Genomic DNA, 13961 nt, shown 5'->3' with positions numbered 1-13961 from the left:
CCCAGGGGGGGACCAGAGCCTGGGGTTGGCGGTGAATGTCAGTGAGGTGTCCAAACTGGAACCAGCTGGCAAAGTCATGGATAAGACACAGGAAAGCAACATCGAATATTGTCTAGATATAAGGGGACAGGTAGGACAAGATGGGTGATACAGAGAGGCTTTGGTGGGGGGAGGATGGTGAGTGTTCAGAGTTGGAGGTGTTATTGGGACATCCAAGCTGGAAACACAGGTCAGCTCTGGAGGTTCCAAGGAGAGTCTGGGGCTGGAGATTTCTGGAGCCTTCTGGGAACAGATTGTAATTAAAATCGTGGATGTGGAGGATGTGTATGAGCTTGTCCAGGGTGAGAGGAGGGAGTGATCAGAGGGCTGGGTGCACCTCAAGTGAGCCATGTAGAGAGGACAGAATGCAAAAGGATGGGTGCGCGAGTGTGGAGGTAGGCAGATGGGGGAATGGTTCAAAACGAAAGGTCATCTGGGGTGAATGCCCGGAGAGGTGCCATGAGGGTGACGTTGTCTGAGGGAGGCAGCCAATTTGGCAAGCTGTGGCCAACCCCAGGGCCAGGTGTGCGTGAGACCTGGGATGAGAACAGCTGGCTGAGAATGGCTGACTAGGATAATGGGCGGCGTGTGTGTGTGTGTGTGTGTGTGTGTGTGTGTGCGTGTATGCGCGCATGTGCACGCACGTAAATTCCAGACACATTCTCAGTCCAGGATGTGACTTATAACGTGTAGGGTGCAGGGAGAGGAAGAGCCAAGCCTGCATCACAGACTTCCGGTTTTTGTGATTGTAGGACTGCTTATGGTTGGATGAACTAGGGGAGCTGGAAGGGTGATGGTGGGGATGGGGGAGGGTGGCCAGGCAGAGGAGTTGAGGCCTACAGGCCCAGGCGGGGGCATCAGACAGCAAGTGCAACCTCAGGCCTCAACCTTGGGAGTGGTCAGTACTCAGCTAACTCTAGGGGGTGCGTGGAAGGGGAAGCCTCTAGGACCTAGCACCTCAGCTTTCTTTACATTCAAGTAATTAATATAGTGTATTAATTTCAGAGGTGATTCAGTGATTCAGAGGTGATTCAGTGATTCACTGGTTGTATAGAACACACAGTGCTCATCCCATCATGTGCCCTGCTTCATGCCCATCCCCCCACTCTCCTCCACCACCCCCTCCCCTCCAGTGACCCTCAGTGTTTCTTAGAGTTAGCAGTCTCTTATGGTTTGTCTCCCTTTGATTCCGTCTTGCTTTATTTTCCCCTCCCTTATTTTCTTAAATTCCACCTGAGTGAAATCATGTCTTTCTCTTATTTCACTTAGCATCACACCTAGTTCTATCCATGTTGTTGCAAATGGTAAGATTTCATTTTTTTGATGACTGAATCATAATCCGCACCTTAGCTTTCAATGAGTCTACAGAAAGCCTGAAGAGCTGGCAAGTGTGAGCTGCAGAGATGTTCCAGAGGGCAGAGAATCCTAGACAAAGTTCAAGGTGTAACTGGGCAGGTGTCAAATCCTGCCAAAGGGGGATCCCTGGGTGGCGCAGAGGTTTGGCGCCTGCCTTTGGCCCAGGGCGCGATCCTGGAGACCTGGGATCGATTCCCACATCGGGCTCCCGGTGCATGGAGCCTGCTTCTCCCTCTGCCTGTGTCTCTGCCTCTCTCCCTCTCTCTGCGACTATCATAAATAAATTAAAAAAAAATCCTGCCAAGGCCACACAGGAGGAAGGCACGAGGTGGCCACTGCTCAGTTTGGCCCAGGTGTTGTGGGTGGTGTCTCCCGCTGAGTGGTCATGTGCCACAGACCACAGAGCTTTGGAAAGGGCCAGTGAAGGGCCAGGAGTGGGGCTCTTACAGGTTGGTGAGGGAGGAAGGAGACACTGAGCGAGCAAGTAGAAAAATACCACTTGAAGGAAAATCTTGTCCTGTGTGGGTATGTACAGCCGGCCTCCCTCCGTCTGACTCAAGCCTCTGAGCTGAGGTCTTAAAGATCTAAATTCCAGATTTGGCCCTTCCTAGCTGAGCAGCCTTGGGAAAACCCAGAGGACTGGCAGGAGCTGAGATTCCGTCACGAGATGAATCCCATATCAAAATGGGACCCGACTCTTACTAATCGAAAATAAACGCAAGTCTGGGAAAAAGCTGTTGTCTGGTAAGCACAGAAATCTTGCTTTGTCTCCTCTGACCTGGTAGCAAAGGGGGCTGTGGCTTTCGATGGCCGGGAGGGCGCCTGGAGAGCCCCCGACAGCCAGTCCAATGCCGCCAGCACCGGCCAGTGAGAAAAACCAGGACTCGATTCTATGCCTTTTCATTTTATTACAATCCTGTCCTTGTGTTCCAGAGTGAATGGCTATTAATACACAACCCAAAGCACACCTACCACCGATCTTGTTAATAGTCCCATTTCTTTCTCAGTATATTAAATCAAAAGAGAAAATAATCTTAAAAAAAAAATCACCAGGTTTAGTACATCCCAGAAAGAGCACCTTTACTAAACAGAAAGACAAAACGTGTCAGGAACCCGACCAAATACACAAAGCAGCAGGTGAGATTCCTGATCGAAAAGACTCCCAATGGAACATAAATAGATTCCCCCTCGACGTACACGTATTTCACAGGAGCGTGTACATATATATGTAATATATTAAAAGAAATTTGGTTTCTACCACAAGAAGTTATTCAGAAATAATAAATCAACATCTGAGATCGGGGAAGGTGCACATTACGAACCAGGCGTGCACCCCCTCCTGCACACCTCCCCTCTGTACACTATGTACACTTGCTGGGAGAGGGCTGGGGCAGGCGCCTCTCTCTGCCCCGGCCCCTAGACCCAGCACATCCAGTGTTTGTAGAAAAGTGTGCCAGGGAGGGCAGGTGTCCATGTGGCCGAAGCCCGAGGCCACCGGCCACCTGCCTGGAAGGCGTCCTTGGCCTTGGGGTGAAAGGGAATTGCTTGGGACCCCAGGAACGGCGTGGGAATGCTCCTGGTTTTCAGCAGCAACCCTAATTCTGGGGTCGACCTGAGGTCCTTGAGCTCTTTGTAGTTTGGCCAGTCTGGACTTCTCTTAGGATCAAATGGCTTTTAGGAAAAGGGCATGGAGTTTCCAGAGCCACTAGGGCTTGGCCATGTGAATGTGTGTTTGCACAAAACTGTGCACGCACACACGCAGGTGTGTGCTTTAAGAGAGGTCGACAAGTTGCAAATGAGTGTTCTACAGGGACATGCTCAATAGTGTCTACTTTGTAGTTGGTTTGGTCACTGTGTTCTGAGTGTCCCGAAGCTGAAGTGGATTGTTCAAAAGATAGCAGTTGCTGGAGGCTACAGATACAGCACGCGCGCACACACCTGGGAGCGACATCCTCTTAGGGCTTGGCACAGTGTTTCCATCAACAAAACGAGCAGGAGAGGGGCCCAGGAGCCCGTCCTCATCCTCAAACCCTTTCCTGACACCACAGGCAGACAGAAGAAAAGGCCATCGTCATTTCAAGGTGAGTCAGTAGTTTTAAGGTTCGGGCGCCACGGGCCCAGACGAGTCACACAAGTCACACGCAGCCGTACTCGTACCACACCGTCTGCTGGTCCCCTCCAGGCTCGGGGGACGCCGGCGTGCTCTTCAAGCTGCTGCCGCGACTCGAGTCCTCCGGGACCCGGCCGGCGCGGGGAGCAGGGTCAGGAGACCTCCCCGGGCTCTTCGCGGGGAGCCCCGCGCCGTGGCCTGGCCTTGGGGCCCCATCCCCCTCTGAGAGGCCGAGCACGCCCCGGACCGCGGTGATGGCGGCCACCTCCGCCAGGTTGGGGGGCGTCGGGGGTTTGGTCCTGGCGGCCGGGGCCGCGGCACCACTGCCACAGGAACTGCCCCCCACAGCGGCGATGGCCGGGGCCGTGGCGGACGGCGGCAGCGGGGCCAGCCTTTCCTCCTTCGGGGGAGCCAGGGAGAAGCGCCTCACGTCCGGGGCCCGGCTGCGGGGGGCCGGGCCCTGACCGGGGCTTCCAGTCTTTCCCACAAGTGGGGTCCGCTCCCGGGCCAGGCAGTGGGAGCTGGGGGGTGTGGGGCCTTGCAGGGCATGGCTGCCGGGTTCTCTGCCCCCTGAGGGGTCGGGACTCCCCGGCTTCTGAGGGGCCTCCTGTTTGCAAGCCTCTGGCCCGCTGGCCCGGAGAAGGTCGGCGGAGGCCAGGCTGAAGGCCCGGCTCAGGGACCGGCTGGCGGGCGTGTGGGACGGCGGGGGCACGGTGGCCTGCCGGGGTCGGCCCAGGGACAGGCTCTGGGGGGGCTGGGCCTGTCTCGGGGGGACACCGGGCAGGACCTCGGCCTCGGCAGGTCTGAAGTTTGGCTTCACATACTGCCCGGGCTTCAGCAGCTGCCCCTCGGAGGTGCTGCTGGCCATCTTGATGGTAGGGGTCACAAAGCTGGTGGGCATCTTGGCCCCTTCTTTCCTGGCAGGGGGTCCTGGCTGGCCTCCGATGGCTGGGAGGTCGCTGGCCTTTCGGAAGTAGTCACTTAGCAGGTCATCCCGGCAACTGGGAGTGTCCTACAAGAAGGGAGAAGGGGCGAGAGGTGGTGTGAGAGCCAGGCGGTGCTGGGGCAGCCTGCACCCCCCTGGACGGCCACTGGGCTGTGCAGCTGGCCGAACTATGGTTTCCTGCTCCTGCTTGGCCTCGTCCAGGTATAATGCTACCCCACCACGCACCCCTGGTCAGGTACGTGGGTCACCGATGGGGGGACCCCAGGTGCCATGTGGCAGCCGCCTAACTGTGCAGACCTGGATACAGCAGACAGGAGAGGACGTACCTCAGAGCTCCCCCAGTCTATGGAGAGGTCGGGGCGGAAGGCCTGCCTCCCCCGCCCCCATCTGTTCTCACCCTCCCACCTGGCAGGGCGGGAGGAAGCTACTGGTGGCACCAGACCTTCTCCCCCCAGTCAGCCCAGTGCACTCGTGCACACTCAAGGCTCTGTCCAGGCCACAGGGGAGGGGGAACAACAGAAGCTGGCCCGGAGAAGGTCGGCGGAGGCCAGGCTGCAGGCCCGGCTCAGGGACCGGCTGGTGGGCGTGTGGGACGGCAGGGGCACAGTGGCCTGCCGGGGCCCTCACTGCCACTTGGACCATTCTCTGTCTGTGAGAGGCAGGGGGGGTGGGGGTCAGGGAGTGAGGTCCACAAAGGCAGACTCCCGGGGTGGGAAGTGGAGGGCAAAAGGGAGGAAAGAAGTGCATGGGACAGTCCAGCTGCCAGGCTGCTCCCCTCAAGTCACCACCCTGCCGGGCTTCCCCCGGCCAGTGAGGCTGAGTCCTCCATCACCGCCCTGCAGGCAAATAGCTGCTGAGGCCAAGGCAGGGGACACTGCTCGGTCACCTTGGCCTCTGTCAGGACCTCAGCCTGGAGGAGCCAAGTGGCGGTTCCTCCTTAGGCTCATGGATGCCGCAAAACCAGGAAGGGAAATATGTTCCCGTGGCAGGTGGGGGTCAGCCCGGACCTGCTGTGACCTGTCGCGGGGGCAGCAGAGCTCAGAAACCACCTGCACCCACCAACAACTCCTCGTCCACGGAAGCATCTGGATGCTCAGCCTGACGGAGACACAGTCTGCCATTTTAGGCTGGTTTGAAGCCAGATTCCGGTTGAGGGAGCAGCGAGGCTGTGGTCATCAACACGGACAGCTTCCTGCATGCCAGGCACTGCATAACCACCAAAAAGCTAACACCTCCCTTAATTTTCAAAGCAGCCTCACGAGGTTGAGGTTAGCCTAGAACAACCTTTAAGAGATAAGGAAGCTGAAGCCTTGGGGCTTCCACAGCTCACCCACGGCTGTCTGACTGGAGCTGCGGCCTGCACCACCCAGCTCCCTGATGCACATTCTTAATTCTTTGATATGCAGCCCCATGTGGCCACCCAGCAAGCCCATCTTGAGACACCCTATTCCCTCAGAGTGCAGGCACAGGTGGGGCACGCTGTACCTTCCCTGGGGCTGCTCAGGGGAGGGGTCAGGTGCCTGGGGCTGGCAGGCTGAGAGGTGCAGGTGTGCTCCAGGGCCACACACACATCAGCTCCTAGCATGAACAGCCATAGATCCTTCTGGGCTTGTTTAGGCTGAGAAGGGATGGTTGCTGATATGGGGCATAAGTAAGGAAGGGTGACTACCAGGGACATGTCTGAGCTGAGCAGGGCCCCCTGAGAGCTGCAAAGGGAAAGGAAACTCACTGTGACAGATACACAGAAAAGGGTCAAGATGGAAAGCCTTCTGATCTCAGGCATCCCTGCTTTCTGGGCCATCCTCATTTTTTCTGCCACATCAGGGCTACCTGTGGGATGCCTAGATGCATGCCAACAGCCAGAGCATCATCTGGAAACCCTGTATGGATGCAGGCCCTCAGGGAGCCCCCCATCATACCCAGCGAGTCGGAAGCTCCGGGGTGCCACCGGCTAAGCCTGCGTGCAAACCACTGAGTGGCAAACCTCCCGAGAGCAGCAGGGCTTCTGCTGGGTTTCTCCAACTCCTGGTGCATAGAGTAAGTGCTTGCCAGACAGGAACAGAACGCGGGGGGGTGGGGGGTGTGCAGGGACCATGTTCTTCAATTTCCTTTCAGGGCCGACCATAAGACTCAGCACTAGCAAGTATGTGGCAAAAATTTGCCAGTTAAGTGGTTTGCTTTGCTTTTGGAGAGCTGACCCTGTGCATGCTGCAGAGCACAGAGTAGGTGCTCAGTAAATACCCACCGAGCAAGACTGTGGGTTCCACCGTGGCCTACTACAGAGGAGCTAAAGAAAGTTCTACTGTTTATTTAAGCGGAATACCACGGAGGCATGGGAAGCATTAAAAATCCTTGAAAGATCTCCATTGCGAGATAGCCCAGTTCATCTGTCCCGCTGCCCAACTGCTCACAAGACTGAAGCCAGGTGGAGTGTGTAAAAGATACACACGCAGCTTTGGAAGAGCTGCCCTGAGCCTTGGGAGGGGTTAGAGGAGGGACCCGAATGTCCGTGACATCTGGGCTGCAGCTGCAGAGCACAGATCAGCCAACCGTAGCTGGGGCTCAGTCTCGGGTTGCCATACCCTTTGTACGGCCTAGGAACTCAGAAAAATCTTTACATTTTTAAATAGCTGGAAAAAAATTTTTTTTAAAAAAGAAGAGCATTACGGGCCACACAAAAATTATATAAAGTTTACAGGTCAACGTCCGTTAGCAAAGTTTTGTCGGCACGCAGCCATGCCCATTCATTGCCAGGTGGGCTCAGGCTGTTCTTCCTGAAACGGCAGCGCTGAGCAGCTGTAGGAGAACATGGGGCCCGGAACCCCTAAAACATACTGCCCCTTTACAGAGTTTGCCGAGCCTGCAGGTGAAGGCTCAGGGTAAGCAGTACTCAGGCTCCACCCCAAGGGCCACCGTGAGACCCTGATGCTGCCAAGTGGGATGCCGGCTGGACCTTGAGAAGCTCCCCAGGGTGGCCACACACCATCCCCCTCCATGCTGGCGGCAACCTCCTACCTGCTCACCTCACAGACGGCGCCCACTGGCCCTGGGGTTGGGGGCTGGCTGCCAGCAGGCTAGTGGGGATCCTCCCCTACCCCCAGGCCAGGCCACTGCTGCCCCATCCCTTTCTGTAACTTTGCTACCAGGGTCTCTGCCCCCAGCCCCAAAGCGGGGAGGCGGCAGGGGAAGAGAGGGATGCTGTGTCCGAGCTCTGGGCCACTCACAGGGGTCGGGGAGCTCCGGTTGCTCTCCTCCAGGAACTCTTCCAGGGTGACCATCTCACTGCTCGGGGAGGCGGAGCAGGGCCGGGCCCCCGCGTACAGCTGGGCTGTGCCTCTCTTCTGGACATTGTCCTGGGGGAGAGGCCCGTTCCGGGGTGGAGGGTACTCGTGGCGGCCGGGGGCACTGCGCCCCTGGGTGCTGGCATCCCGTGGCAGAGTGGCTGTGTCCCTGCTGGGGATCAGGTCTTCGCTGCTGAAGCTCTCGGACCTGCCGTGGAGCTGGTCGGAGGAACCTGGGGGGCACAGGGGTGGGGGTGGGGGAGAAACAGAGGAGCACACCTGAGTCTCCCTCCTCAGCTCATCTGCCTCCAGGGGGCTCTGTGCTCCTTGGGTTCAGCAAGAACAGAGAGAACCCTGCCCGAGAACCTGGTGGGGATTCTGGTGTGAAGAACATTTTGGAAAGGGGCGCTCAGGGGGTCTAGTCAGTTAGGCACCTTAGTCAGTTGGGCTCAGCTCAGGTCTTGATCTCAGGGCCATGAGGTCAAGCTCTGCATTGGGCTCCACACTGAGTGTGGAGCCTACTTTAAAAAGCACTTTTTGGGGGGAGAGCTTTAGGATTTCAGTTTTGCAAGCATACATGCTTTCGTTAATTCATTTATTTTTATTTAAATTCAATGAGCATATTATATATTTCTAGTTTCAGGGGTACAGCTCAGTGATACATCGGCTGCACACAACACCCAGGGCTCATCCCATCACGTGCCGTCCTTCATGCCTGTCACCCAGTGACCCCATCCCCCACCTCCCCCACCTCCCAGCGACCCTCAGCTTGTTTCCTAGAGTTAAGAGTCTCTCATGGTTTGTTTCCCTCTAGTTTCATCTGTTTTATTTTTTTCCCTCCCTGCCTCTCTGCTCCTCTGTTTTGTTTCTTAAAGTCCACAAGAGAAATCATATGGTATTTGTCTTTCTCTTACTTCGCTAGCATGATACCCTCTAGTTCCATCCACATGGTTGCAAATGGCAAGACTGCATTTTTGAAGGCTGAGTAATATTCCACTGTATATATAGACCATGTCCTTACTCCATCATCTGTTGATGGACATCTGGGCTCCTTCCATATTTTTGGCTATCATAGACATTGCTGCTTAAACACTGGGGTATAGGTGCCCCTTTGGGTCACTACATCAGTATCTTTGGGGTAAATACCCAGTAATACAATTGCTGGGTCACAGGGTAGCTCTATTTTTAACTTTTCAAGGACCCTCCACACTGTTTTCCAGAGTGGCTGCACCACTTTGCATTCCCACCAGCAGTGTAAGAGGCTTCCCTCCCCACTCCATCCCTTTCTCAGTCTGGCATTTAAAAACAGAACAACTTGGGATCCCTGGGTGGCGCAGCGGTTTGGCGCCTGCCTTTGGACCAGGGCGCGATCCTGGAGACCCGGGATCGAATCCCACATCGGGCTCCCGGTGCATGGAGCCCGCTTCTCCCTCTGCCTGTGTCTCTGCCTCTCTCTCTCTCTCTCTCTGTGACTATCATAAATAAATAAAAATTAAAAAAAAAAAAAAAAAACAGAACAACTTCAGAAAGAAGCGTAAGCTTCTGGTGAAATTTAAATTGTTATCTAATATTAATTGCTATGAGGCCCTGCACACATTAGGTATCATCTATTCATTTATTAAAGATTTACTCAAAAAAAAAAAAAGATTTACTCAGCGCCTGTTACATGCTAGGGTTCTTCTAGGGGCTGGTCATGTGCATGTTAGCAGAAATAAAAACCTGCAAAGTTTCTAGTCTTGGGACCACATATACATTCTTTTCAAATGCACAGAAATGTCTGCTAAGACAGAAGACACTGTGCGCTATTAAAATATGATCAAAACATGTAAAAGAATCAAAGTTATCTGACGGTGCTCTCTGACCACCATGGATGGAACTATGGTTACTACTCCCACTCTGAAGATCAAGTAGCTCAGATTTGGAGCAAGGGTGCCATGCCTAGAGGCCCTGGCTTGGCTCTGGGGTTAAAGGGATTCACTCAATCGCCTGGGTCTGCACCTAATACTGCATGATGCAGGCTGGAACTGCAAATGCGTGATGTGGTGGTAGAGCCCATGACGATTACCGCTTTAACCACAAAAGTGGCATGAGCCTAGAACCAAAGACCCTACTACAACGACAACTGCACGGAGGCCAAGGCTGACCCACCTTTGAGGTTAAGAGGTGAGCTGTCGCTGGACGCGTTCCGACTGGTCTCCAAGCTGTCTGGCCGGGACACTGAAAAGAAGCGACACTTAGCCTCAACGGCCAGGGGGCGGTGGGGGGGTTATGCCTCGGACCGCACCATCTGAGAAAAGCTGCGTAACAAAGCTGCTCTGTGCCAACAATGTTAAGGTAAATGTCCTCAGAAAGGATGGATTTCGGAGTTCTCCATGTTCTCCCATAAGGAGCTCAAGCTCTGCCAACTTGAGTGCGAGGCACAGCATCCAGTAGGCGACCCTATTGTTTTTGCTGGGTCCAGGGCTAGGACTTAGAAGAAGCCTCACACTGAACCCTAGTACAGTAAGCAGACCAAAACCAAGGACGGCTCAAAGTAAGCCAACTGAGGCTGAGGTGGGAATGTCCACTCCTATTACTGCACAGAGCTTTCTAGAACACGTGCAACCTGGTGAGGGTGGGAGCCAGGAAACAGCCATGTCTACATGTGTATGGGTGCACGAGGGGGCGTGTGCCTGCACAGTGTGCCTGCACACTTCAGTGATGCACAGGCACGAGAGCTGGGACCCTCAGAGGAGACAGAGGGCTCGCTCTTCCCGGTCACTCGTGGTCTGCCAGCCCCTTGCATCACCTGTCTCAAACCTACATCTACCCCCAAGCGAAAAATTGGCCAGTATGGTGACAAGGGCTGGAGAAACCAGCCCTGCCTGAGTCCGTGTGGGGCAGCTCTCAGGTTGGAGGGGGAACCTGGCTGCAGGAGGGGTGCTCCATTCCTTGCAGGCTGCCCCCTTCAAGGCCTGCAGGCCTGCTTCTCCTGGTCCACTCTCCCAGGAGCCCTGCCAGCCTGCTCTGTACCAGCATCTGTCCTGCTGGACCATGAACCCCTGGGGGACGGGAACTGCTTTTCTGTTATCCTTGCATCCCTCTCAGCCTGCAGCTGGTGTTGAGGGAAACCGTGTGGGGAACTGGAGATGTGCTAGGAGGTGCGCTGCTTACCCTCCCCCGGGGAGAGTTTTCTTCTGATTGGGTCTAGAGGGCGCCTGGTTCCCAAGTGCTGGTGTGCTCCGCAAATAGCAGGCATCTGGAAAACTCTTAATAGCAAAAGGAGTTTGGGGAGGAGCCAAATAAACACTTGGTGTTTGAGAAAAGTGTAAAAGAAGAGTCAGTCCTCTCTTTGAGAAGGGAAAAAATGACATAAAGAATGCACATCTCTCTTTAAAAAGGAATTAAGTTTCATTAAAAGAAAACTAACACAAATCAATAAGACCTAAAGTGCTTTTTTAAAATAATTTTGAGAGAAAGAGAGAAAGAGAGAAAGAGACAGAGACAGAGAGAGAGAGAGAGAGAGAGAGAGAGGAGAACACGAGCCAGGGGCAGAGGGAAAGGGAGAAGCAGACTCCCCAATGAGCAGGGAGCTCAAGTGGGGCTCTATCCCAGGACCCCAAGGTCATGACCTGAACTGAAGGAAGATGCTCCACCGACCAAGCCACCCAGGGGTCCCCCAGCCCTCAAAGCACTTTTGTTTATTTAGCTACTTCTTTTCCTTCTTTTTCCTGATAAGAGAAGCTCAAGGAGGGCGCCTGGGATCCAGCCCCGTGCTGGGCTCCCTGCTCTGTGAGGAGAGCCTGCTTCTCCCTCCACCTCTTGCTCCCCTGTGCTTATGCTCTTATGCTTTCTCTGTCCAATAAATAAATAAAATCTTAAAAAAAAATCTCAAGGAATCAGAGTACTTAGGAAGAAAACCCCTCAGTGGTGAGCTGCTGGAGCGTCGCTCTGGCTCTTAGGGCGCCTTCACAAAGCACGGCAGCCAGCACCTTGGTGTGTTAACCCTCCACTCCCTGTGCACACACAAGGGCCCTGTGCATTAAACTCTTCTGTATTTTCTCAAAAGCGGCATGTCGGTTTCTGCATCACAAGATGCTTAAAACAACAACTAGGGTAGGGCGGGCACCTGGGAGGCTCAGTTGGTTAAACATCCGACTGGTGATTTCAGCTCAAGTCATGATCTCAGGGCCATGAATTCAAGCCCTGAGTTGGGCTCTGTGCTCAGTGGGGAGCATGCTTGGGATTCTCTCCTGTCCCCTCTGCCCCTCCACCCCCATCACCAGTACTCTCACTAAAAGAAATCTTAAAAAAAAAATAAATAAAAAAGACAGTGACTAGGGTAGGAGATAATGCTGGTGCCTACGTTTCTCATTGATCAGAAATAAACAGAGCTCACTGTAAGCTTTCTGAGTTTTAATTTTATCTCCCCCTCCTTTTAGGATTTTTGATTTTCAAAAATTATAAAAATCCAAAGCAGCTTTTAATGTTTGGGAAGGCTGGTGTAATGCAGTTTTCTTTCTGCAGAAACTCACGATATATCTAAGTCAGAGGACCAACTGCTTCTAAGACCACATACAATTCTGAACAACTCTGGACCACCAAAATTCACATAAGAACCGTGAGAGACCTCCCCACACTCACTGCTCCCTGTGTGGGTCACCAGAATGTCCTGACAAACCTGAGGGGCACTTTAAAGCAGGGGAAGTTGTTGCCAATAGAAGTGGAACACTTCAGAGGTGGTGACTTCCCCGTCAGTGGAGGTATGCAAGCAGAAGTCACATGCCCAGGCCCCAGGGGAAGGCAGAAGGGAGCCCGGAGGGACTGTGGGCCCTCCCTCCCCACTCCAATACAACCACCACACTTCTGCCTGTTTCGTATGTTGGACTTCCATACAGGACTGAGATCAGAAGAAAAGTCCTGTTGATGAAAACCAGGCGCAAGGGCATTGAAGCCTGAGCACTCACCGTACTGCCTATGGTTGAACTCAAACTCCAGGGCTGGGTCACAGAGGCTGTCATCTGAATTATAGCCTATGGAGGAAGGAAGGTCACTGGTTATTTTTGTTTTCTTTTTTAAAGATTTTATTTATTTATTCATGAGGGACACACACAGAGAGAGGCAGAGACATAGGCAGAGGGAGAAGCAGGCTCCCTGTCAGGAGCTTGATGTGGGACTTGATCCCAGGACCCTGGGATCATGCTCTACCACAGAGCCCCTCGGGTCCCCCTAGGTCACTGGTTATTAAGACAGGGGTGCCTAGAACACTGTAACCAACTACAGACTCTTATGTAGGAAAAGCCTATGTTTATTTGTCCTCTGACATGGCAACCCTAATAGCATCAACTCCAGGGGTGCAGTGGCCGAAAAGATCACCATGTGGCCATTTTCATTACCATGCAGCCATAAACGTAAAAAGACTGAGAAAAGTCTCCACAAGGCACAGCTAGGTGGGGAAAAAAACAAGGTGTGTATATTTTGTTCATTTACTTATGTTTTTGGTTTAAGGAGGCTCCATGGCTGGGGTGGAGCCCGATGTGGGGCTTGAACTCACGACCCTGAGGATCAAGACCTGAGCTAAGATCAAGAGATGAAATTCATAACCAGCTGAGCCACCCAGGTGCCCCTATTTTGCTTATTTTTGCAGGAAGAAACAATGGGAGCAGAAGCAAGGAACGAAGAATAAAGGTCATGTACAGGGTGGTTTTGGAATGGTGTGGAAGGGATCCAGGGAAAGATATTTACCACATGGAGTACATGCACATTTTCACCACTATTTCGATTTTTGAAATCTGTTTTGCATGTTAAAAAACATGGGGGTGGGACGCCTGGGTGGCTCAGCAGTTGAGTGTCTGCCTTCAGCCCAGGGCATGATCCTGGAGACCCAGGATCAAGTCCCGCATCAGGTTCCCTGCATGGAGCCTGCTTCTCCCTCTGCCTGTGTCCCTGCCTCTCTCTCTCTCTGTGTCTCTAATAAATAAATAAATAAAATCTTAAAAACACACACACACACACAAAAAAAAAAAACACGGGGGTGATTTAAGAAGAAAAAGGTCTGAAAACGGAAACAAACCCTACTGTGTTCAACTGTCACCAGGATCACACAGAGAGAGACATTTATCTGCAGTGAATTTTGAATGTAAAACTGTCAGAGTGTCCTTAGTGAAATGCAATCTAAGGACTGAAAGAGCCGCAAAGAGAACATTGCTTGCTGAACTTACTGTTACTGGCAGCTCGGGCACGACTGCAT

The 13961-nt window shown here is 53.5% G+C and overlaps 1 protein-coding gene across 3 annotated transcripts in view; it reads right to left on the bottom strand.

Moving 5' to 3' along the window:
• Positions 1-2458: 2458 nt before the first annotated feature.
• The window catches only part of CCDC88C (coiled-coil domain containing 88C), a 121055-nt gene continuing 109552 nt past the window's right edge, over positions 2459-13961 (bottom strand). For 2 of the 3 annotated variants that reach the window (XM_041758690.1, XM_041758694.1), the window contains 4 exons: positions 12679-12744; positions 9881-9949; positions 7676-7965; positions 2459-4517 (listed from right to left, as the gene is read on the bottom strand). In XM_041758690.1, coding sequence (XP_041614624.1) covers positions 3531-4517; positions 7676-7965; positions 9881-9949; positions 12679-12744 — 1412 coding nt within the window. In that variant the 3' untranslated portion in view covers positions 2459-3530. The remainder of the gene's footprint in view (positions 4518-7675; positions 7966-9880; positions 9950-12678; positions 12745-13961) is intronic. The other variant, XM_041758693.1, reaches the window with a different exon arrangement.

Source organism: Vulpes lagopus, chromosome 6 (genome assembly GCF_018345385.1).
Source record: "Vulpes lagopus strain Blue_001 chromosome 6, ASM1834538v1, whole genome shotgun sequence".
Taxonomy (NCBI): Eukaryota; Metazoa; Chordata; class Mammalia; order Carnivora; family Canidae; genus Vulpes; species Vulpes lagopus.
This window is presented reverse-complemented; position numbering and strand designations above follow the sequence as displayed.